General features: G+C 51.2%; 12 protein-coding genes; 6 read left to right on the top strand and 6 right to left on the bottom strand.

Annotated features, from left to right (window-relative positions):
• Nucleotides 1-824: 824 nt before the first annotated feature.
• On the top strand, nucleotides 825-1,769 carry RCC_04711 (uncharacterized protein; the record flags this gene model as incomplete). The annotated part of the gene is made up of 1 exon (XM_023769988.1): nucleotides 825-1,769. The coding sequence occupies one exon, from the start codon at nucleotides 825-827 to the stop codon at nucleotides 1,767-1,769; it is 945 nt and encodes a 314-aa protein (XP_023625756.1).
• Nucleotides 1,770-2,012: 243 nt separating this feature from the next.
• Nucleotides 2,013-3,965, top strand: RCC_04710 (uncharacterized protein; the record flags this gene model as incomplete). Of its 2 annotated transcripts, none has more annotated exons than XM_023769986.1 (3): nucleotides 2,013-2,337; nucleotides 2,444-3,392; nucleotides 3,470-3,965. In XM_023769986.1, the coding sequence occupies 3 exons, from the start codon at nucleotides 2,013-2,015 to the stop codon at nucleotides 3,963-3,965; spliced, it is 1,770 nt and encodes a 589-aa protein (XP_023625754.1). The 2 variants fall into 2 exon arrangements, with proteins under 2 accessions (XP_023625754.1, XP_023625755.1); XM_023769987.1 differs by having other exon boundaries at nucleotides 2,201-2,337; nucleotides 2,397-3,392.
• A 13-nt stretch (nucleotides 3,966-3,978) lies between these two features.
• On the bottom strand, nucleotides 3,979-6,304 carry RCC_04708 (related to C6 transcription factor; the record flags this gene model as incomplete). XM_023769985.1 has 3 exons in its annotated part: nucleotides 3,979-4,035; nucleotides 4,090-6,114; nucleotides 6,176-6,304. The coding sequence occupies 3 exons, from the start codon at nucleotides 6,302-6,304 to the stop codon at nucleotides 3,979-3,981; spliced, it is 2,211 nt and encodes a 736-aa protein (XP_023625753.1).
• Nucleotides 6,305-6,904: 600 nt separating this feature from the next.
• Nucleotides 6,905-9,074, bottom strand: RCC_04707 (probable permease of the major facilitator superfamily; the record flags this gene model as incomplete). XM_023769984.1 has 9 exons in its annotated part: nucleotides 6,905-7,253; nucleotides 7,314-7,492; nucleotides 7,582-7,938; nucleotides 7,995-8,130; nucleotides 8,268-8,309; nucleotides 8,363-8,426; nucleotides 8,541-8,630; nucleotides 8,688-8,786; nucleotides 8,834-9,074. The coding sequence occupies 9 exons, from the start codon at nucleotides 9,072-9,074 to the stop codon at nucleotides 6,905-6,907; spliced, it is 1,557 nt and encodes a 518-aa protein (XP_023625752.1).
• A 581-nt stretch (nucleotides 9,075-9,655) lies between these two features.
• Nucleotides 9,656-10,618, top strand: RCC_04706 (related to dihydrodipicolinate synthase; the record flags this gene model as incomplete). The annotated part of the gene is made up of 1 exon (XM_023769983.1): nucleotides 9,656-10,618. The coding sequence occupies one exon, from the start codon at nucleotides 9,656-9,658 to the stop codon at nucleotides 10,616-10,618; it is 963 nt and encodes a 320-aa protein (XP_023625751.1).
• A 764-nt stretch (nucleotides 10,619-11,382) lies between these two features.
• Nucleotides 11,383-12,619, bottom strand: RCC_04704 (uncharacterized protein; the record flags this gene model as incomplete). 2 transcript variants are annotated; one of them, XM_023769981.1, is made up of 4 exons in its annotated part: nucleotides 11,383-11,749; nucleotides 11,821-12,137; nucleotides 12,190-12,555; nucleotides 12,605-12,619. In XM_023769981.1, the coding sequence occupies 4 exons, from the start codon at nucleotides 12,617-12,619 to the stop codon at nucleotides 11,383-11,385; spliced, it is 1,065 nt and encodes a 354-aa protein (XP_023625749.1). The 2 variants fall into 2 exon arrangements, with proteins under 2 accessions (XP_023625749.1, XP_023625750.1); XM_023769982.1 differs by having other exon boundaries at nucleotides 11,483-11,720.
• Nucleotides 12,620-13,453: 834 nt separating this feature from the next.
• Nucleotides 13,454-13,930, top strand: RCC_04703 (uncharacterized protein; the record flags this gene model as incomplete). Its single annotated transcript, XM_023769980.1, has 1 exon — nucleotides 13,454-13,930. The coding sequence occupies one exon, from the start codon at nucleotides 13,454-13,456 to the stop codon at nucleotides 13,928-13,930; it is 477 nt and encodes a 158-aa protein (XP_023625748.1).
• A 367-nt stretch (nucleotides 13,931-14,297) lies between these two features.
• On the bottom strand, nucleotides 14,298-15,289 carry RCC_04702 (probable YHM1 (mitochondrial carrier); the record flags this gene model as incomplete). XM_023769979.1 has 2 exons in its annotated part: nucleotides 14,298-15,139; nucleotides 15,226-15,289. 2 exons carry the CDS (start codon nucleotides 15,287-15,289, stop codon nucleotides 14,298-14,300), a joined length of 906 nt encoding a protein of 301 aa, XP_023625747.1.
• Nucleotides 15,290-16,762: 1,473 nt separating this feature from the next.
• Nucleotides 16,763-17,403, top strand: RCC_04701 (uncharacterized protein; the record flags this gene model as incomplete). XM_023769978.1 has 2 exons in its annotated part: nucleotides 16,763-16,913; nucleotides 16,964-17,403. 2 exons carry the CDS (start codon nucleotides 16,763-16,765, stop codon nucleotides 17,401-17,403), a joined length of 591 nt encoding a protein of 196 aa, XP_023625746.1.
• A 277-nt stretch (nucleotides 17,404-17,680) lies between these two features.
• Nucleotides 17,681-19,312, bottom strand: RCC_04700 (related to neutral amino acid permease; the record flags this gene model as incomplete). XM_023769977.1 has 5 exons in its annotated part: nucleotides 17,681-18,009; nucleotides 18,072-18,153; nucleotides 18,210-18,358; nucleotides 18,414-18,848; nucleotides 18,898-19,312. 5 exons carry the CDS (start codon nucleotides 19,310-19,312, stop codon nucleotides 17,681-17,683), a joined length of 1,410 nt encoding a protein of 469 aa, XP_023625745.1.
• Nucleotides 19,313-20,319: 1,007 nt separating this feature from the next.
• RCC_04699 (uncharacterized protein) lies at nucleotides 20,320-21,468 on the bottom strand (the record flags this gene model as incomplete). Its single annotated transcript, XM_023769976.1, has 1 exon — nucleotides 20,320-21,468. One exon carries the CDS (start codon nucleotides 21,466-21,468, stop codon nucleotides 20,320-20,322), a length of 1,149 nt encoding a protein of 382 aa, XP_023625744.1.
• Nucleotides 21,469-21,783: 315 nt separating this feature from the next.
• On the top strand, nucleotides 21,784-22,950 carry RCC_04698 (related to hypercellular protein (hypA); the record flags this gene model as incomplete). The annotated part of the gene is made up of 1 exon (XM_023769975.1): nucleotides 21,784-22,950. One exon carries the CDS (start codon nucleotides 21,784-21,786, stop codon nucleotides 22,948-22,950), a length of 1,167 nt encoding a protein of 388 aa, XP_023625743.1.
• Between the last annotated feature and the right edge of the window lie 103 nt (nucleotides 22,951-23,053).

Genomic DNA, 23,053 nt, shown 5'->3' with positions numbered 1-23,053 from the left:
AGGATCCGCATAATAAAGGCCTGTTGTTGCGATGGTGTCCGACGATCAGATACCGACTGAAGTTATCGGAGCACTATCAGCCGCACGATCGATCTGGCTTTGGCCGGCAACTTACAGGAAATTTTCCGATCGAAAGCTATGAGATCGAATGTCGATGTGTAGCATTGCAAGGGACAGAAAATTGAAGGGCGATGCCTCACATGCATGCYGACCACTACAATCGGAGGCGTCCACCTTTTCGCAGCGGAGACGTTTCAACCAATGCAACACTTTCGAGGCTCATCTGATCTTCCAATAGACCTGTCGTTCACGTAGTGATAGCTATTCAGTAATGAGCTTGAGAATCGATCACCTGTGAAGAACTTAATAGTTCTAGTTGTACCATGATCGATACCCACATTCACCTGCCACAGTATCTTCATATCTTTGGGGTTATGCCAATGCCAGCACTGTTGACTGCTCGTGTACTCTGCCGGTGAGGACTCGACTTTCACGTTCATTTGTTGTTCCTTTTATACTTCTCGTATTGATACGAGCCACGAAGTCGTAGGTAAGGTACCGTAACATTTGAACCATTGAAACCTCACCTTCCATTCCCATGACACCATTACATCAACATCAACATCTGAAGTGGAAAATTGCCGGAGGATTACTGCAGCGTCGCACTGTGATCTATTTGAGTCAAAATTTGAAAATTGCTTCTTACAAGCGAATAAATTCCCGGCGAAGGCGGACTATGCGGGATTCCTCCAAGGCGTGAACCCGCGAGCATCTGTCGCAATTAACACAGACATTCCATCCTCTTTATCATCAATCCGACAAGCATGGCGTCTCTACTTAACCTCATAAACAGGCTGCTGCCGTTTGCCACTCCCGGGACACCCATCATGCAGGATTTGATACATCTGGGCGTGATTGCCACTCTACTTTACTTTGCGCCACAGATACAAGAGCGGTTCCGACAGCACAGGGATGATGAAGTTGCAGATACGGTGCTCGAGGATGAAACTCACCAGGAGGAACCACAGCAGCATGTCAATGAAGAAGCGGGAAATCAAGACCATGACCACATAGCCGATGAAGGGAACGCAAACCAGGATGCCATGCCAGATCTGGATATACCCGGGCATCCTGTCGAGGGAGAAGCTGGTCCTGCAGACGCACCAAATATGCCCGCTCAGCGAAATGTCGGTGCCAAGAAGTCCAAATCGCTAGCTAGAAAAGACCAACGGCGTGCGTACAATGAGTTTATGCGATCACAAGGCGAGGCTCAGCGAGCACGAGATGCAGAAGGTGCAGCAGAACGAGAAGCCGAACAGAATGCTGAGCGTGAAAGGCGAAGAGCAGCAGCAGCAGTTGTTGAAGCCAAGAAGGCCAAGGAACGGGAGGAGAGGAAGGAGCGGGAACGTACAGCGCACGAGAAYGAGATCAATCGCAGAGATGAGGTCTTGGGAATGGTGAGGAGAGAGTTGGACGAATCCGGCACTTCCAACTTGATAGATGTTGCTGGGAGAATGGGCGGCGATGCAGATGAAATATGGGTAGAGAGGATCCTAAATGCCGGCGGGGTTCTAGGCTGGAGTCCGGACGGCGAACGACTCACTCTGGTACTGAGTACTGGATGGGTCGCCAGGGTCGGTCGTCGCGATATGCAGCAAGTGTACAAGCGAGCTGCAAGTACGGGAGCGGCGGATTCGAAGGGYAGGATTAGCTATGGAGAATTTGGGAGACTACTAGAGGTTGTGCTGAGGGAACAACCACACATCTAATCAATCAGATCAGCGAAGACCACCAAGTCGTCATCGCACTCCACGCTTTGTGTTTGTCCAACTTGCCATTATTCCCGCTTCTCCCTGCAGAGTAGTGAGGCCACCATCATCACACCAGATGTGACTGACTGTGCGGCAAGTGCCACGAATCCTGACGGCGATCACGGATGGCACCGAGAATGATCCCCGCCGCACCACTTCTTCTTATCTCCCCGCGATCATGCATCAAAAACATGTCTTCCTATGTCATCAACTCATTTCTTCACGTACGACATGGCCCGCATACTACATTTGATTTGTGCTTGCTTTTCTCTTGCCTCCGCTCTTGTTCCCGTTCCTGTTAGCGTTCGGGATCCCGGACATCATTTTCAGTGGGGAAACCTTACATCACAAATCGATCTTCACTATCAAGAATGTTACTCGGATTTTGAATGTGCTCGACTGACGGTTCCGTTGGATTGGAAGAATTCGTCAAGTCCTCACAATGTATCGCTCGCTGTAATACGACTACCTGCTACAGTCCCCGCCTCTCATCCCAATCACGGTGGCACTATCGTGATCAATCCTGGTGAGTCAAACTGAATGAAGTATGGAAGGCATAGAGCATGTCTGAAAACCTACATACAGCTTCACGCCGTCCAGGCCACTTGCTTACCTTTTATACTTTGCTTTAGGAGGGCCTGGAGGAAGTGGAGTGGACTGGTTGCTTCAAGTTGGAAAACGAATGCAACGTCTTCTCGATGGAGAGCGACATTACGAGATACTCTCCTTCGACCCGAGAGGCATATTCCGATCGACACCGAACGCCTATTGCTTTGACAACGCTGTCCAAAGTGAGATATGGTACGACACTAAGGCTGCTGTCGGCACTCTCGATTCGAGTGAATATGCCCTCAAATTCTCGTGGGCCAGTGAAAAGGCACGCGGTCAACTATGTGCTAGCACAGGAAATGGAAAGTACCCGGATGGCGAGAACTTACGGCAGCATGTTTCGACCGCATCTGTTGCCAGAGATCTACTCGCAATTGTGAAGAAGATCGACCAACAAAGACTGGAAGCCATGACTGAATCTACTCCGCGTGAGAACCAAGTCCCACTGGACGGCTCAGCAAAGCCAATCGCGAAATTACAATACTTCGGACAGTCTTATGGCACTTTCCTCGGCACAACCTTCGCCGCGATGTACCCGGAGATGGTTGGAAAGATGGTGTTGGATGCCAACCTAGACGCAGAAAACTGGCAAAGTAAATGGGAGGCGTCAATTGATGACCACGCCGATATACGGGCTTTCTTCTTCGAACGGTGTTTCGCCGGCGAACATGACTGCGCTCTCTACCGGGAGCACGATAAGACACCGGGCGATATCCAAGATCGTTTCGAGAATCTCCTCATAGCTCTCGAGGACTCTCCTTCATGCCTGAGTGGCGACGGGCGGGCAATGCCCATTACAAGTTCTGACGTTCTACAAGGATTCTTCACCACCGCGTATCAGCCTTTGTTCTTCTTCAAGCCGTTCGCCAAGTTTACAAACGACCTCATCGTTGGTAACAAGCCTGCTACTCCGTTCTGGCATCGCGCAGTTCCCACTGAAGATACATTCTCGGACGAGTTGCTCACAAATACGTACGTCATATGGAGGCATTGCTGTGCTGAAAAGCCACCCTGTTCGGCTTTCGCTCGATGCTGACCTTCATTTGTAGATACCAAGGCGGCGAAGTGTCTCCGGCTGTCCATTGCTCTGACGGACCTGATCTATCGAACGAAGGCCTAGATGGTTTTAGGACATACCTTAGCAACCTCACCGCACGTTTTGGATGGGCATCATCGTATCAAGCCGACTTCAAACTTGCTTGTTGGTCATGGAGTCCGTCGCTAAGGACTAAGTGGAGATTTGACGGACCTTTTACTGCGTCAGTTCCGATCTTGTTTGTCAACAATGCCTTGGACCCAGTAACGCCTTTGAAGAACGCCCACAAGATGGCAGCCGGGTTCGAAGGGAGCGCTGTGCTGCAACAAGACTCGGTCGGCCACGGAAGTTTATGGCCCGCTGGGGATTGCATGTGGTCGCATGTCAAAACGTACGTGGATACAGGCAAATTGCCTCCTCCAGATATAATATGCGAGCCCCGTTGCAAACCATTTGGAGAAGAGTGCACGGATTATGATGGCGAGATGGAGGCTATGATGTGGCGCTGAGCGTACCATTGGTTCAAGTTGCATCCAGCCATTGGAAATCTGGACTCAGTCCTGGAATCAACCCGTATGCCTAGAATGGTCAATTAGTGGCGAGAACACAATCTCCGCGCATCGTGTGACTTACTGAAGCATCAAGATCCAACCAATCCGAAGCAGTCCAATGCAAGAAGGGATCCTGGAGTTGCAAAGACATGTCGCTTTGAGCAAACACATTAGTATCGAATGCGTGGGTCGTTGCCGTGGCGGTAATTCGCTCGCGATTTTCTCGGCGCTGCATTTCTGTTCCGAGACTTTGGGCAACCGTTGGATGTTGATTGGCAGACAAGCCTCCGAGCTCTTCCAAGATGATGCTATAGCGGCGACTCGGTGAGTTTGTTGCTGTAGCCTGAGCAAGGTGTACTTGACAGCGTGCAGCCAGAGATAGCAATGCCTCCTTTTCGGACGCTTCAAGGGATTGGTCCWGTTGTAAGTTCCACACGTACGTGACCGACAAGGCGCAGAAAGTCATATAGTGTGTCCACCAGAAGGCATGGAAGATAGGCCCTTCCTGTGCGAGGGCGTCCACTGTACTCAATGCAACTTTGGCAGCACTGGTGCACGCTATGATACTTTCTCGCCGGAATAGCTGGATGTCTTCGTCGTCGCTGGATAACGCTGTGTTGTTCGAGCGGTTCAATAAGAAAGGCCTGTAGAGATGCATGACGGCGTGCTTGTGCGCCAACTTGAGCGCTACGCATTGCCGTCGGAAGCTTCTTATCAAATGCTTAGGATTTGCCTTCAACAAGGCCGGCAAGGACTTATGCCACTCCTCAAGCTTGACGGCGAGTCTCCGAGCAGCAGCGACACATGCAGCCTCCGGGAGTGGCCTGATTGGATATAGTTCATCAGAAACCTCACCCACGAACTGTGCGAGCTTAATGTTCCATATGAAGCCATCGATATGGCATTCGTCGGTCTCATCACCCTCACTTGATATTCGGCCACTGGCCGACATGTCAACGTCTTCAACGCGAGCAGGTTCTTCTTGGTCAATGTCTTTGTCATGAAAGTGCCTTGGACGCCCCATAACGACCCCGAGATATCGATCCAAGATGTAGGCGCACCAGAAGGTCCGAATCCTACACTGCGAATGAATGTAATTGGAGCGAGAGCGGGAGCGGGAGTACAGCTTGTCCTTCCTGCTGCGTCTATGCATGCCGAGGGCGGATATGATTTGCAGCAGATTGCCGAATATGTACCAAGCCTGGTTCATACGACAGGTCATCAGTAAATAGAAGACCTGCAAGATCCTAGCTTGTGCTGATTCTAACGTCGGTTCTCCAGTCTCTGTTTCAATGAGATTCGCTGCGACCTTGAAGAAAGCGTCACTTTGCGATAGAGATGGAATGTCCTCGGAGAACCCTCGAGACTTCTGACGATGGAAAGTTGAAATGGCAAAAACTCCTAGCAACACTGCTACTCTAGCATTGCCAATATTATCTGTCAGCGTTAAGCCTTGATCAATGTTCGCCAGAATCTGCTGGTACCACTTCTCGGTCGTCGGGCGATGGAGAGGCTTGTAAGTGGCCACGCACACTTCGAAATAAAGATCGAACAGATCCTTACTTTCCACAGCATTGGGGATGGGAGGCAAGATGGTGGGATTGACGGTTGTTCCAGCTGAAGAAGGGCCAAGGAGGGGCTTGTCTCCAGCCGCAGTAAGTGGTTGGCTTGATGTTCCGGTATGACTAGAATCATGTGCCTTTCCAACCTTCGACTTGGCGTACGCTCTATGCAGAAAGCTTAATGCAGAGGTGTGATCAACATATTGTCCGTTCCCGATGGTCGCTGCGGGATCAGGCGAGTTCCTGGACGATCGACCGGCATCAGTATTGCGGGATGGACCTGGAAATGGTAGAGGCGTGCCATCTCGGATTTCATTGCTCGCGTATGGCGTGTTAGTTGCAAAAATGGCCTGTTCGTCCCGTAGTACGCTRGTGGTTGTTGTGCTAGATGGAGCGTGGTACTGGGGATCATTATTGCCAGCAACTACTGGGGATAAAGGGGTCGGAGGGCGACCTCGAAGGTAGCTGCTTTCATAGGTACAACGAAGGCTTCTTTCCGCGCATGTGGCACATGRCCTCGCTCCGGTGCATCGAGCTTTTTTTGCCTACAAGTTTCCAGTCAACATCACGACACGGCATCGCGGCGAGGAGATCGGCGCTGGGTACCTTGCAGACATCACAAGCTCGCGTGGCCTTGGAGGCATGGCGTCCGTGTTGTCTCTCTGAATCGCAATGCCGCTTTGCGGCGGGCGACGAAGCATCGTGGTGATCGGTACTGCTCCACGTGCTGAACATGGTCAATATGCCGTATACCTAGCCCTATGTAAAGTCATTGCGAAATTGGAAATCCGGGGAAGATGACGTGAAGTCAATGCTCCCGCGGAGAAGTCGGCGGAGCTAGCTTCATTGGGATATTCCGGAGAGTTTGATTACCAAGCTCTGGAAGAATTATTTTCCGCAATTCTTCCTGGACGCTGGGGTGAAACTGAAGATTCATGCCTCTCCTTGTGATGAATCGATAAAAACGCTCACAAACAGGTAGCTACAAGCACAAAAAGCAGCCGTCTTCCGGAGATTYGAATGCGGAGGATCGAAGGTCTCGTCGAGTAATGCCTTCTTTCTTAATCGTGCTGTCGTTGTTGCAGGATATACAGGATTTTGGGCTGCTATAGTTAGGGCGACAACGTTCAATTTCACCGGGAGATGTGAGATGTTAAAGTGGAGGTGATTGTCGTTAATCGCGTATTTTGATGTAATGTACAGAGTCTTTGATGAAGTAAGAACCACTATAATACACCTGCTTGGTCCACCACTCCTTCCTCTCCGGGCCCTGTAGGAGGAGACGCGAGCTTGTTTGGAATTTCGACACTTATCATAGCTATTGGAAGTCAACAGCTATAGAGTATATTTGAATAGTGGGCTTTTGTCTCCCATATTATCCAATTCCTCCTCGCTATACATGGCGCGAATTTCATCCTCCGTAAGCTTCGCATCATTCTTGTTAGAAGTCCACAACATCAACTCGAGTCCCAAAGCGGCCAACACACCCGCGGCCGCAAAGCCCAAAGACGCGCCGAAGCCCACCGGGTATGTGGGAGCTTCCTGCTCGATGAAGATGAAGCTACCAGTGATGCCACCCATGTTTCCCACTCCTGTCATGAACCCAATGCCCATGGCCCGCTTGGCTGGTCCGGCGAGGTTATTCATATTCCATGCTTGGACGCCGGGTCCGATGGGATAAAGGCTGAGATGCCATTAGCATGTAGTCCACTTCAAATTATCGCAGCAGGCGTCCTTCACTTACCCAAAGCACGCGAGACAGATGGCGAAGTAGCAAGCTGGGRTGTTATTCGAGATATCACCTGCTTTGGCACAGAGGATGGCGTATGCTGTCACCACGCACAGTTGTGGGAATACAATAGTTGGCATCCTCCACTTGTATCGATCCGAGATGACCGAGAAGCCATATGCGGCGATTGCTCCCTGGATTGGGAGTTTGGTTAGCATGCGTATGGAACTTCAAAGAAAGGCCTCGAGTTATGCTCTATACCCTCCAAACTCCGTGCACTTACCACGGTGTAGCATGGTATGGTGAGTAGTTGTGCGTTGGCCGATGTGTATCCCATGTTCTTAATGATTTGTGGCATTGTAAATTTCAGGCCGTAGTTGGGTGTAACGTTGCTCCAAAACTGGAGAATTAGAAGGTATATCTTCCAGTCAGTCATTACAGCCCACAGTATGTGCCGATCGAAGGCTTTCTCTTTCTTTGCACTTTTGGGTCGGACACGCCCTGCAGCTACTTGGCGCAATTCAAGGTATCGTATCTCGTCAGGCGAAAGCCAGCGGCTCGAGTGTTTCGGAGTATCGATGAGGAGCCAGAAACAGGCTACGCCAGCCGCTACTGATGCGATGCCTTCGAGGATGAAGATCTAATGATGGTGATGTAAGCGGGGTGATGGACGACTGCAAGCAATGGTCGACTCACCCATCGCCACCCTTCGTAGCCTCCTACTCCGGACATGTTTGCAATGCCGAATGCCAAAAGACCGCTAAAGGCTCCGGCAATGGCACTCGCAGTGAAGAATATGGCAATCCTTGTTTGACTCTCGCCAGGAAGATACCTAGAGGTGGAGTATGAGTCAGCTGTGTCTTGACAATGTTTGTCCTCATCTGCCCTCCATCTTCAATGCCGTGTCTTTGTATGCCCGCAGTGGCTAAGGCTTTTGGCGGCTGCAAGGGAGACAGAGACCACGCTTACCATTTGGAGATGAGCAGGATGGCGCCCGGGAAGAAACCCGCTCTGTACGACCATGTTAGTGCTGCTGTATCGGCATCCATCTGGACAGTACACACTCAAAGAGCCCCAACAATACTCTCACACCACAAAGCTCCCCGAAATTTCTCACGAACCCATGACCTAAATGCGTAGCAAAAAAGCATCAGCAATTGACTCGATCATTTCAACGTAAGATGAGGCTTCGAGTAGCTCAAGACGAACTACTCCATATGCTTGGTGTCGTTTAGAACTTACAAGTCATGACTAGGCCCCATGCTGTGACAATGGCTCCCATGAATAGAGAAGGTCGCTCGAACATGTTCAGAATCGCATTGCTGGGTACCTCTGGAGGCTACGTCAGCAAGAAAATTTCAGGACAGATTCATGCGACGCCAAACGGACCGGCCAAGGTATAAGGGATGAAGAAGATTGCAAGTGCGATGTTGTACTGGGTACCAGTCATCTTCAAGCTGGGAAGCAAGCCTTCAATCTTTGCATTGCCTGTCGTAGTCAGCATCGATAGGTTGTCGGTAAGGAGAAGTACCCACCGATATTTGCACGATCTATAAAACTGATGAGGTACAGCACGAGTAGCATCGGGACCAGTCTCCAATCCACTTTGCGAACCACTGCCTTCCTCTGGTCTTCTGAGAAATTTGCGAGGAATGCGGCTTCTTCAGCAGTCATGTTGCCATTGTGGACTTGTTCGACAGCCTGTTCAATGTACACGTCCTTCTCCTTTTCCAGGTCAAACCCGTTGTCCTCGTCACCGTATGATTGTCGCGACATCCTGTCGTAAGTTATCTGGATACAGGGAGATTGGTGATTGTCTCGCCCCTGAGGTCAAATTCATGCAACGCGCACATCGTCGAAGCATAGTGCTTTTGTATGCATTGTGCAGATAGATAGCCCGTGGTTAGCGCTCCCGTTCCATCATGGTTCTCCGCACACGCGACATACAGAAATACTGGGGTCAGTGGGGAGGTGGGTACTGCAATGAATACCCGGACGGGGCGTGTGCTGTCATAGTGCAATGTGATACATCGGATGGCTCTGTTCAATCCGGATAATATCTCGGACTGACCAAGTGGAGACTTCACTTTTCGGATTTGTCCCAAAGCGGAACGGAAAATCGGACCCTCTCGATATCCTTGGCCTTGCTCTGGCCATGTGATGAGGAACTTGCGCAATACACCAAGCGGAGAATCGAGGGCACAGAATAGGCGTTGCATATATAGCAGCTGATCATTCGTGTGAGATTTCATTTCATCAAAACGAAAACCTCCTTCTTCTCCCTCACAAACAACACATCCAGACCAGGACACCAGTTCTTCAAAAGTTCATCAACCAAACCGAAGCTTCCCGACAAGATGAACGGCCACTCGAACGGAACCGTCGGCTTCGATGTTAGCGGTCTTGTACCTGCACCAGTCACCCCTTTCAACGAAGACGGATCAGTTGATTACGAAGCAATTCAACGGTTGGGAAGCTGGCTCGGCTCTATCGAGGGGGTCAAAGGGCTAGTTGTGCTCGGACATGCGGGCGAAGGAACATTCTTGACCGTTTCAGAGCAATCGGACGTGATCAGGGCCTTCGTCAAGTCGACAAATGGTCGTGTTCCAGTCATTGCCGGAATTACCGGAGAGGGCACAGAAGTTGCTGCTCAGGAGGCAAAGCGGGCCAAAGAAGCAGGTGCTAAAGCTGGTCTGCTTTATCCCTCCCACGGCTGGCTTAGGTTTGGCTACCAGCCCGGTGCGCCTCAGGACAGATACAAGGTCGTATACGAGACCTCCGGCCTACCCCTGATTCTGTTCCAGTACCCAGACAACACTCACGCAACCTATAATCTGCAGACTATGCTCGACATCTCGGCACAGCCTGGTGTTTTCGCCATGAAGAATGGTGTTCGTAATATGCGCCGCTGGGACACCGAGATTCCAGTCATCCGGGAACAGCGCCCGGATCTTCAGATTCTTACCTGCCACGACGAATACCTTTTGCACACAGCTTTCGACGTTGATGGCATGCTCGTCGGCTATGGCAACGTTGCTCCTGAGCTCTTGCTCGAAATGATTGATGCTGGAAAGGCAAAGGACTACAAGCGAGCTCGTGCCGTCCACGACAAGCTTCTTCCCGTCACGAAGAGCATCTACCACCGTGGCTCGCACATGGAGGGCACTGTCGCGTTGAAGCACGCTCTTGTAGCAAGAGGAATCCTCACACACGCCAAAGTCCGGTCACCACTGCTGCCGCTGCCTGATGGTGCCGAGGCCGAGATCCACGCTGCTGTCCGATCGGCGAAGTTGACAAAAGCTGTGACGAATGGTCACTAGATGCCAACGACTGTATATTCATGTAGCTCCGCATAGCACGGCGCGTTTTCTGAGCGCAACATAGACCAGAATTGAGTTTTCATCCCACAGCTCTTTTCCGCTTAGGATTTGAGCCATTTTTGATGGCTTTCCGAGATGTACGATGTCAGCATACAATCAGAACATGTTATCCTTGATTGGATCCGAAAGTCCACTCGGCCTCCCTGAGTCTTTCCTCTTCATTTTCATCTCACCCCACCTCCATCATGACTAGCACAGTGTCCTCGAAGATATGGTACTCGCAAGCGTTTGTGGGTGATGAGAGCGAGTGGTMGTGTGCACGAAGAAGACAAGGGAAAGTCGCGCTGAGAAGACGTGGAGTCGATGGTGGACAAAGCGCCTACGCTAGCGGGCCTTGGCGAGACCCCTTTAATCTGTCCAGTCGGGTCATTCAAATCATGGAAAGAGCTTCGATTTTCACTTTACACACAACGGTATGAGTATGACAGAGCAGAATACTGATCGAAAGACAGATCACATCATTACACGTCGAATCGGAATACATTCGTCCGAGGAAGAGATGGAGACGGCGGTCCTACGCTAATAGAGAGAACGACATGATTGATTGAATGTCTCTTCATTCTGATTGACTACCTAAACGTCCTACCCTACTCTTGGAAGAGCAACACGGATCTACCGTCTTCATACTTCCCTGCTTGCTCTGACCGCCAGTAGCCTGCAAAGCGCAAGTGAACCAAGATCCCTTTCCCAACAGTCCCCCATCATCATATAGAAGACATCCAAAAAGCGCCATACGCCGCGCTAGGCCTCGCATTATCGCAACTTTGCACAAAAGAAACCCAAGCAACAGTCGTAACCATGACATTACCACCATGTGGACTGTGGACTGGGCGTCCACCAGGCATTCGCTGGGCTAGGAGTCCACCAGGCATTCGCTGCGCTAGGAGTCCACCAGACCGTTGGGGGAGCTGCTGTTGTGGCTGTGGAATCCCAGCTGGGGACTGAAGTTGGACTCCATTCAAGAGAGGATTCGCTGTGATCTGAGGGACCACAGCTGTCGCCGATGTACCCAAGTAACCGGTTCGCCATGTCCGCTGCATAACTGAAATCTGGCCGTCAGTACTTCCTCCGCTTCGCAAAAGGTCAGACTTGGACACCAAAAAGAAACTCCACTCCAAAGGGGTGAGTTGGTTGTGACTTACCAAGCATYTGCACCACCCACTGATAGTTCCTTGTCGGAGCTGATGCTGTTCGGTCCTGAATTGTACATGCGCGCAGCAATGTAGTATTTCTCAACACCTGTGGCATTGGATCTCGCTATCAGGTCTTGGAGATTGACGCCGGCTTCATTGGGCGCGACTCCGTCCGTCACCATTTGCTCTATCTCCTTGTAAGGACAAGGCGTGAGGGGGGCTGGATCGGAGCAAGAGCCTCTGCCTTCGTAGCTTTGCATGAGACCTGGGTTGGATACTGCGAGACTCGTTGTTTGTACGCGAACGCAACCACGAGACTCGTTCATCTAGGTGAAAGGTCAGTAGGTGAGCCTGGGAGAAGATCGTTGGGAGACGAACCATGACTGCGAGAATGAAACGCGGATCGACTCCTGTTGTTTTTGACACTGCAAAGATTGCCTTGTAAAGGTCTCCTGTCTCTGCTTCGGTGTTGTCGCAAATCTTGTTGATTTGCACTCGTTGATTCGTCACCCAGAGGGTGCGGAAATCCAGCCATTGGCCCTGAGCAGGCCAGCCGTCTTCTATTGAGCCATTGCCTTTGTATGCTGTGTACCTCATGCTTCCCGTCAAAGGTGTTGTGATGAGGTGCAAGAACCTGTTGCCAGCTGCGCCTCTGAATTGTGCCTTTTCGGGTACTCGCTCAGCAATCAAGGCAGCTCCTGATACATAATCTACGACTGCGGCGAGCTGTGCAACGACCGCAAGCTTTTCCAATTAGCGAATCCCGGCGGTGTTGAAATCAGGAGAAGCTCACTCTAAAAGAGACCATCTTGAGTTATTCGTGAAGCAGGTAAGTTTTCTGAAGAGTTTGTTTGAACTAGAGATGATTGAGGAGGAGATGGATGCGAATGAGTAGAGAACTGACATACTACTGCAGCTTGGTATATGTACTCTCCATGCTCGTCGAAATGGTATGTGGTCTCCAGGTGGATGAGTGGATCTAGAAGAAGCTTCATCCATGCGTAACTCTCTAGCAACCTCACCACGACGACGTTCATACAGACCACCGTCCGATCGCAACGGCGACCATGCCCGCATGATCTCACGCACCCAAAGTAGCGTTTGTAGTGGACGTGTGTGAAGACGTTGTTGCCGCAACGTGACTTAAACGTCCGACCCAATGTTGACTTGCCATTGCAGCCAATGGCATTTCGTAGATTCCATCCTTCCGTGGGTAGTTTCCATGCTCCGGTTGATGATGTCTCGAGGTATTGCCGTRACAATGTTGGGCCGTTGCATGTTCGCGGCTTTCTWGAAGACCTTTTCTTCTTGGGAGAACACGTCTGCTGGACGTTGGTCTCGTCGGCTCTCCAACGAGAATCCCAAATCTCGAGCTGTTTCCCGTAAGTAGAGCAAGTGTGTAGGTCTGATCGACTTGACCGGTCTTTCCTCATTCCCTGCTCGGATGAGCCGAGATGGAGCAGGGATGATACAAACTCTCACCTTCCTGACTCAGCGGCAGGCATTCGATCCGCGCCTTCTTGTGCAAACATTATTTCGATCTCACTTCATCTCACATCATCTCTCATTTCCTTCCTTCCTGCTCACTGTCATCGCCAAAACACCCAGTCAAAACCACAACCTCCCAACAAACCAAACAAACATGGCGAATTCTCCAACCAAAGCCAGCACAACAATCCCCTACCTCTACCGTTTCCTCCTCCTGAACGTAGAATCCGTCTTCGCTTTTGGCGGCGTCATAATGGCCCTGACGCTTCCAGGCGCCTATCTCTCCAGTCTAACCCGGGAAGCCATCACCACTGTGGACAGCTCGACTGAATTCGTCTACACCCAATTAGCTGGAGGCTGGTTACATATAGCATTCTGCGAATTTTTCATCCTAAGACTGGTCGACGATTTGCGTGTTTGGAAGCTCATGTGTATGGGAATCCTTCTTTCGGATGCGCTTTACTCCCATTCTCTGGCGCAAGCTCTCGGTGGATGGTCTAACTGGGCTGTGTTGGCGGAGTGGACTGGTCAGGACTGGCTTGTAGCTGCTACCACCTTTCCGTTTATTCTCACAAGAATTGCGATTGTCTTGGGAATTGGCTTGAAGCAGGAGAAGGTTCATGGTGCGTGAAAGCTGGAGGCAGATGAAGTGAGGAGAATTTCTCGCTTCGATGCATTCTCGCTTCGAYGTCGGAGATGGAGTCAAGTGTAACCAAAGTTGAGATTTCGCTAAATTGGAGAGAAGCTCTTGCTACTGTACACGAGCTGAGTTATTCGCTTCCTGTAGCGAGCTGCGCATTCGAGGGCGTACCACCTATGTACAGCATGCTCCTTTACATACATTGCATGATTTAGTAACACAATTGCCAAGAATCACGACTCCACTATGCACACCGCGCTGGTTTGCAGTCATTGTGGCTCGCCTAGTCCAACCCAATACTTTTAGCGCCCAAACGCCACGCTCATGGTGCTCGTCGTGCTCAGACAGTCTTCGTTGCTCAGAGAACCTTGTTGAAAGCTGGAATCAGCGTCTGTGCCAGCCAGAATGAGAAGGTGAGCTTGGGTCCGGTCATCAATAGCTTTGGAACCAATCCCTTGAAGAAGGCAGAAGGTCCTTCTTTCCGTGCCATGTCTGCAATGATCTTGGCGCCGGATTCCTTGATTTCAAAGTTGCGGTTTTGAATACGGGTCTTGACAACGTCCAATGGCGCGGAGACAAGCAGAGACGCGCTGGAACCAGCAATGGAAGCAACGAAGTTCTGGAACCAAGTTGCAGTGTTGTAGTCCTCGAGCTTGAACAGATATTGCTTCGCGGCGGCGGAACCACCGAAGAGGGCAAATGAACCGGGTGCGTTACGGGCTGCGGTCCATTGCCAGCCGCGGTAGAGGCTGAATCCCTCATCTGCGACAATTCGCATCACACCGCGCCCACGGAAGGCCTCTGGGTTTGTCTGTCTCTTGATCTTGAGCACGTCCAATGGAAGGAGGACAATCTCTCCGATTCCGATGATGGAGCCAGCAGTTGCATGCATGATAGCCTTGCCGGTTCCCTTGCCGAATGTGCGGTCAAATGAGCCTCCATGGTGCTTCCCTAGGTACTCGCGTACGAATGGCTGTCCACCGTACTTGTAAATTCGCTGGAGGATCTTGTATGCTGCTGCGTATCCGAGGCCGGGGAAGAGGGTGAAGAAGCGCTTGACGGCGGGATCGGTCGCGTGTGATTTGAAGATGACCTGGTTGAGCTGCTGCATGCCGACCACCTTGCCATGGTTGGACATCAATCGCTTAGCGATGGTATCGACGGGGTGGAAGACGGCGAGCTCGGCGATTCCAGCGGATCCTGGTGGGGAGTGTCAGTCGTTTCATGTCCCTCACTCACAATGCTCGACCATTGTTGAGCTCTGCGAGATTAATCGCCCGACGTACCGGCACCCAAAACTCGAGCCAAAGTGGACTCGCCCTTCTCGGCGGAAGCGCTACCGGGTGACATGATGGCAGGGGCGATTGACGGTGGACGAGATGGATTGGAAGGGAAGAGATAATGTCGAGATGTATCGCCGTGGGAGATATTCTAATCGAAGGTGCATTCGAAGAATTAAGTTTCGAGGATCATCCGAGCTCGGCAAGACAAACAGGGCAGACGCGTCTCCACATTCTAGACGACCTCCCTCGTGCTCACACGACCTTCATCCAAATACTTTAGTCCCATTCTCTCAAACCCTCTATGCGTCGCTCAAAAGAGCATGCCGACATGAAAGGCGAAACAGGCGCCTCAGCTTGAGCTACCCTTTTTCAGGTCCCGCCGTGTCATCCGAGAGCTTACGACACTGCCTGGTCTGCACGCCTTTGTATTGCCATTGAAAGCTTGACATGGGTGCTGCCTCTCCGTATTCCGCGCTGTAGTATCYCACGGAGCCTCGCCATCAACCATTGTGTCTTAGCATTCACACCACTCCGTAAAGGGTCTCCGGGAAGGCAAGTACATTGGGTTGCTAGACACGAACAGCACGACGGGTAAGGAAATTGGCGTTCCTACATTGTCATTTGTGTGGGGTCACACTATGTGGCGACCTCTCATCGACGCTATCGAGACGGAATTGAACACCATTCATGTCTGGCCTGGAAAACCAAAGCCTTTTAACGGACTTGAAACCTAAGGCGCTCCTTACAACGCCTACGATGCCGAGATAAGTGGCAAGCCACCTCTCGTAAGCCATGTACGGCGTATACAACAACCGCAATCTGCACGAGAATATCATAATGGCACGGGCGGGGGACGGCGCGATGCTGCCTTGAGACCCTGGGCTGATTTACTTGCACGCAACATACCCAGCATTGCAGCGTCTTGCAGCGTCTTTGAGGGACTATGTATGCCCATGTTGATGGCTACTCATGTTCAGCTTGAAGTCGTAGGAGGACGAGCAATTTGGAGAAGAAGCGTCATTGGTGGAAGAGGAATCCAATTGCTTCGTCGAAACACAGCGGGCGCCCGACGAAGCTCTCGGGATCTTCCAAAAAGCGGTCGCTGTTGATGAGGCATTACATGTACTTGTCATGGCCGGTAACAGCAGCTAATTGAGTTGGTGTTATCTCAATACCTCTGCTTCGATGTGCAAAACCACAGTGAGAAAGTTGTTCGACGAGCTGTGGGACAATTTGCACACTCGAATATGGCTCCGATTCGTGAAAAAGATCTTACGATCCCCGGTCTATCTTCATCGAWCGGGCTCTGCAGACTCCGAAAATCCGGGGCATTGTTGTGCCTATTAAACTTTTGGAGAACCTAGAAATGACGCCAGAAAGCATACTGTATGGCGGCTATGCCGGCCGGTACAAGGTCTAAGGTTCAAGGCGATATCTACGAAGGCCTGCTAAGATCCAGACCTCATCTCTTCTCACCACCTCTGCTTCTTTATGAACATTCCGCTCCTTCCTGTTTGAAATACCCTAATTCAGGATCAAAATGACAGAAGCACGCTTCCCACCCACGCCAACATGCCACCTTCCTAACGAGTACAAGTCCTACGGCAAAGACCTCGATGACATTATCGGCAAGGCTTTTGGCGAGAATGGCAAGCTCATGACATACAAAGACGACAAAGATGCTCTCCTCGGTAAGTGGTCCAAATCGTTTACTCCCCTTTCCGAGCTCACAACGAAACAGGTCCATTCCCAATCCTCATCGCCTCGAAACAAATCGGAACCCAATACATGGCCTTGAACAAGTCCTTCGGCGCGCTGGAAGGTCTACCTCCAGATGCCCGAGAAGTAGCGATCCTCACCATCGGAGCCCGGTATCAAGCAGCCTTTGAACTATACGCTCACAGTAGTCTTGCCGTGAACTCCAACCTCTTGACCCAAACACAAGTGGATCTGATCTCTTCGGGGAAGAAACCGGAAGATCTTAATGAAAAGTGTAGTGTTACGTATGATGCTGTGCAGCATTTGGCAAATGTCCCGGGACCATTGTCAAAGGAGCTTTTCGATAGGTGTGTGCAGGCTTTTGGGAAGGAAGGGACGGTGCTGTTGGCACATTATGCGGGGACGTATGCTTATACTTGTATTTTGTTGAATGTGGCCGATGCGTCGGTGCCGAAGGATTGAAGGATTGGATGTAGCATGTTGGTCACATGGTTCATGGCACTTGCTCGCGAGCTGCTATTCCATTCTCCATGCGCATCATGGCGGTACCCTGGTTGAAGGCTTTGGCTCTTTGGTATACTCGTAGCAGCTTGGTGCACCATATCACGCAGAGAACATCTGGCCGTTTAATCGTAGCCCGGCTGCAGGAGAGCGATTTGTGATGTGAACCTTATTAATATGCATGGCTGTCGTTTCATTTCGTAAATGCTTTTGATGACCCTCTGGCCATACCTGTAATCTATGTGCTATTCGAATTATCCGCACAACTCCAGGAAGTTGATCCCGAAGTATACGAAGCCAAGATATCAACCACGGCTCCATATGTGCCAGCGATCATCAGGAAGGTTCCCGCTGCAATGACGAACAACGCCCAGCAAGCTTGTATTCTCCATCTGAAGCTCCGGTCTTTGGTAGCCCAGTTGTCGTACAGCCACATGATACCCATCGGCTGAAAGCCGAGGAGTGTGCCGAAGAGAGCTCCGATCAGAGCCACGAGACCCCCGAAGACAGGGATGGCGCTGGCGATGATGTAGGAGATTATCGCGACGCTTGCTGTACATGCGATCCCTGTGGAAATTGTGAGCAAGATATACCAATAAATAGGAGGTTCGGAATCGACTTGGACTTACAGACGGACCAATGCGTGAGCGAGTTGCTCGACATGTGCTTGGTTCCTGAGAGAAGACGAACGAAAACGTACTTGGCAGGGATCTGCAAGGATCTTAATATGAGATTCGTGATACTCCATAACGCCACAAGGAACTTACATGAACTGTCAAGGTAGTGGTGGCCAGGAGACCGGGAAGGGCCAAGCCGTAACAGATCCGCTTGAGCAGAGGTCCTGCAGATCCAAGAGCTGGGCTGGCGACGAACGAGCCGCAATAGTAGTAAACGACAGTTCCAATGATGATGTAAGCTATTCCAACGTATCAGTCTGCAATTCTTCCTAGAGGTGGGATGATTGAACTTACTCGCTGTGATTATGCTCTGCGTAACGATCAAAGAGCGCTGATACAATCTCGGATCCCTCATTTCAGAGATTATCTGAAAGTAAGCAGGAGTTCCAGCATAGGACAATATCAAAGAAGCCACCGCAGAGATGGCCTGCGCGAACTTCGGCTGGTTGGTGATGTGGTAGTCCGAAACATAGAGCCCTTCCCTCGAAGCCGAAGCGGGACGATCTTGCACACCCACGGCCACGGTGAGGACGAGGATCGAAGATAAAATTCCGAATAAGCCAACCCAAGCGACGAATGTCAATTTGTGAAGCGTCCGCACACTAGCAACCAAGAAACCGAGCAGAGCGGATACCGCGACGAAAACGGCTGTGCATGTACCGTGCAGAGAAAGGGCATTGAAACCAATGGACATCGAAAGCATTCCAGATCCTGCCACGAAAACCCATACTGTACAACATCAGCAGCATTCAACAATGGTATAATCAGTCACACTCACATAGACAGTAAATGATGCCCACAATGATGCGGCCAGGCTTTCCCAACAGGATTCCACCAACATCGTCGATCCCATAGACTTCCGGGTGCTTTAACTTGAATTTCCCGATGACCCACGCGCTCCAACCAGTCATAAACGCAATGATCAATAGGCAAATGATTCCAGGGACAAGTCCAAGAGTATCGAATACTGAAGGAATGGAAAGTACGCCAAGTCCAATCTGTGTCTTCAGCATCAAGACAACGGTCCCGATCCATCCGACGTTGCGATAGTTCGGGCCGCCTTCCTTTGCGATTTCGCCAAAGACAGCATCGTGGGTTCCTTCGAGTTTCTGGCCATCTTCAACGTCGACTTCAGGAGATTGAACAGCACTTAGATCGTTGCTGTCCTTGTGTTTCGACGTTCGGAATCCCATTTTATGTGATCGATGATGTCGAGAGACAGAAGGATCAGTAAAATATWCCAGAAAAATGGTAGAAGACTGTATTTTGAGTCTTGACGGGATCCAACGGCACCAGAAGGAGCAGTACTGTGGTAGCGCGGTTTTTCCTCCACGGGGACTAGCGTAGAATTAAGTAACTGTTACGTTAATGAGGTTGCATCGGCCCTCTATCTGGGGTTTAGTCCGGTCAGTGAGGTGATGGAAGGCAGAGATGAGGATTGTAGCCATATAGTCGTTACTCGTGAATTGGTTTAAGAATCTGTGGAGCGCCGAAAACGGTTCAAAATCTCGAGTATTTTTACTTCCAGCGTCATCTTGACCCACCGACAAGACACCGACGCCAAAGACATTCCGTGCCCTGCGAAGTCGTGCACTGCGAAGTCGGAAGACTCCTCAAAGGCCATTTGGATTGTGCGACATTCAAGAAATTTTGATGTTTTCGCGGGCGTTGAAAAACGAGATCCTACAATGGAATTTACGTAAGTGGTCCAAGAAAATTGAAGCTTTGAATCCTTCCAGGTTCCTCGCGTTCGTTCTGACTTTGGTAAGTGTCGGGCACCGCCATGGGCACAGTCGCAACTCAACAAATGGAAGCGACGTGAATCTTTCTGACTCACCGCATCAGGAAAGCCGAAGCGAAGCCCACACTGACAGGATGCTGCAGTCTTTCCACGCATCGAAGGTGCATCAACTGAAGGATGAATCGTTACTTTTGTAAGATTTCCCTCCGCTCGGAAGGCTGTGGTCTTTGTCACGCTGTGGCCAGCTCGGTAGATCAATGTGCAGTGCGCAGAGATTCCTCAAGAGCATCGTGAACAGTCGTGACAGGTTTCATGTAGCTTCAGCGCTGGACCATTGCGCGGATGATGTCTTAAGTCATGCCCATCCTCCAAGGCAGCGCTCTGTGTAGACTGCCACGCCCGCAAGTGACGGAAGCGGTCGTTGTAGGGCACGTTCAAGGCAGCAACGCAGCAGTCCTCTCACCGGAACGTAGAGCCAGGAGCGTGTGTGCTTGTGGAGCTCACAGGCGTGGACGGGTTTGTCGTCCCGTTGGCTTTACTCTTCCTTCGTTTAATTTTCCCTCCCGACTTCTTTTCACTCTTCACCGTTGTTTTGGCCTCTGTGAAGACAGCAGGTGGGGTTGGAGCCTTTTCAGGCGAAGCCACACGAGATGTAGTACTAGACTCCTTCTCTGCGCGCGCCTTCGCAGCGGCCGCCTCTTCGTCCGCTCTTCGCTTCATCACTGCAGCTGAAGAGGTGGCGAATTTGAAATTACCAGGTTCTCCCAAAAGCGGGTTCTCATCGGTGTATTCATCGCCATGCTTCAAAGCTAGACGGAGCGAGTCTCCTAATAATCTCGCCTCGTGTGCTTTGGAGGTCGTGGCAGTTGCAGGTAGCTTGGCATCAGGAAGGATCGATCCTGACCTCACGGATCCCGCATCTCCTCCCGGCGCAACACTTCCCTCCCGTGATCGAGTTGGAGATGCATTGACCGAGCCTGCGGTTGTTGCGCGTTTCGTATTCTGTGGCAGGTAGTGATAGCCTATCGAGGGAGCATAGCGTGGCAAGTCGTTTGCGATGTCCACCACTTTGTCCAGACTGCTAGCAGCTGACATCAAATGATTTCCCACGGCATCAAACACGCTGGGCGCTTGGTAGACGTTGATCCCGGCGATAAAGTACGTGGCTAACGTGGTGATTTCCCACACTCCTTCGTAGAACACTCCAGGAGGTGCATTCTTCTGGGAAGCACCGCTTTGTGCTCGCTGTCGATCCTGCTTGCGAATCACATAGATGCCAGTCTTGACGCCCTGTGCGGCCAATGTCTTGTCTGCAACCAGCTGCGGCTCGGCCACAATCATGTACTCCAGTCCCGGCCGCTGCCTTAGATTATCCTCGAATGCTTTGCGATTGTTACTGATCTCCCATTGAGCGAAGTTTGCGGCGGCTTGGCTTATGAACAAGCCATTCTTGGTGCTGTGGTCGAAGAATCTCGACTCGTAGAAATATCGATGGATCATATTTTCGTCCATATGCGGCCCACCGTAAGTCTGCATCCACCAGTCGATCACATCGGGACGCGCATCGACAATTTCGTCGAGTGCATCTGGCCGCTTTGTTGGCGCCATGACTGTCTTGTCTTGCCAGGTAGCAAGTCTAGAAGGGATATCCAAGTAGAGAAGCTGTTATATTCTTCTACCGCCTTTCAGACCCCAGATCGACACTCAGTCACGGCCTCGATCTCCAGCGGCATCAAAGCAAAGGGTGATTCATGTGACAGACGCGTGATGGTATGGATCGTTGTTGACGTCGGAGAGATTGAGGAATTGAGCTTCCAGCCGGACCTCAGTCCGTTAGCTCTACCGGGGGCCGGCTAAATCTAGCTGTATGAACTGCCGAAGTCGATATCTACCACTTTCTCCTTCTCGCTCKTGCTCGCGGGCATGTCAGTGACAGAACCGAAAGCACCGCGCGTGCCGAAATTTCCAACTCACAACGCTCCGAGGGTCTGGCTCATAAGCTCTGCAAACACGCCGGTCGGCACAGCACTGTTACGACATCTCCTAGCCCACGGGGACTACGTCACGGCTGGCGTAGAGCGCGTCGAGTATGAGCGGGAGGAGGAGCGCAGCCGCGATTTCAAGAGCTTCCTCGAGGAGTTGAACGCGCCCGGGGCTACCACAGGTACGGACAAGGATGGCAACGATGCAGACGATGGCATTGGCGGTCCGATCGAAGATCTGGGTACACGGGCGGAGAAGAAGGCCAAAGAGAGGGAGCTGTGGAGGRGCAGACTKCGAGTCGTGACTCTGGATGTTAGGGTCATGGGCCAATGCCAGGCTGCCGTGGCCGAAGCAATACGCTGCTTTGGCCGTATCGATATCCTCTTCTGCAGCCACTCTGAAGTGGTTGTGGGCACTGTAGAGGAGCTCTCGCAGAATGCTCGAACGTCAAGTCTGGTGAAGGATCAGTTCGAAACCACATTCTTCGGTCCAGTCAATATCATCAAGGCCACCCTTCCGATGTTCCGAGCGAAGAAGAATGGACACATTGTCCTGCTGACAGCTGTTACTGGCCATCTGGGCACACCAGGCTTGAGCATGTACTGTGCCAGCCAATGGGCTATAGAAGGCTATTGCGACAGTCTGGCATATGAGATTGCGCCTTTCAACATCAAGATGACCATTGTTCAGCCGAACATGGAAGTCAACGTATTGACACATCGTATCTCATCTGCACCGCCCATGGCTTGCTATGCCGAAGAGAACAATCCTGCGCCACTGTCACGAAACATCTTGTCGTCACTGCTGGATCGAATCGAAGGTTCTTCCGAGCCAACGACAGGAGATCAGCTACATTCGAGCGAGGTGACTAGTCTGTATCCGCCATTGAGCAAAGGCATGAAAGAACGGCTGGTTGCCGAGACGGTACACGCTGTTGCGGCCATCGGCGGTCACGACAATCCACCAGCTCGTCACATTGTAGGTTTTGAAGGCGTCAACACTGTCAAGGAGAAGCTCAAGACTGTGAGTGAAGAATTGGAGGAGTTTGCCGAGTGCAGCTCATCCGCCGACATTGAGAGAAGTGACGGGTATTCGACTCCAGGTTGACGAATTTGGCAATGAGGTAAAGAAGCGAGCGATGTTTCTCGTACGGTACGGAGTAACTTTGCGATGCTACGAATATATGCTCGCAGAACCTCACGCGATCCAA

This window comes from Ramularia collo-cygni (genome assembly GCF_900074925.1).
Source record: "Ramularia collo-cygni strain URUG2 genome assembly, contig: RCC_scaffold06, whole genome shotgun sequence".
Lineage (NCBI taxonomy): Eukaryota > Fungi > Ascomycota > Dothideomycetes > Mycosphaerellales > Mycosphaerellaceae > Ramularia > Ramularia collo-cygni.
This window is presented reverse-complemented; position numbering and strand designations above follow the sequence as displayed.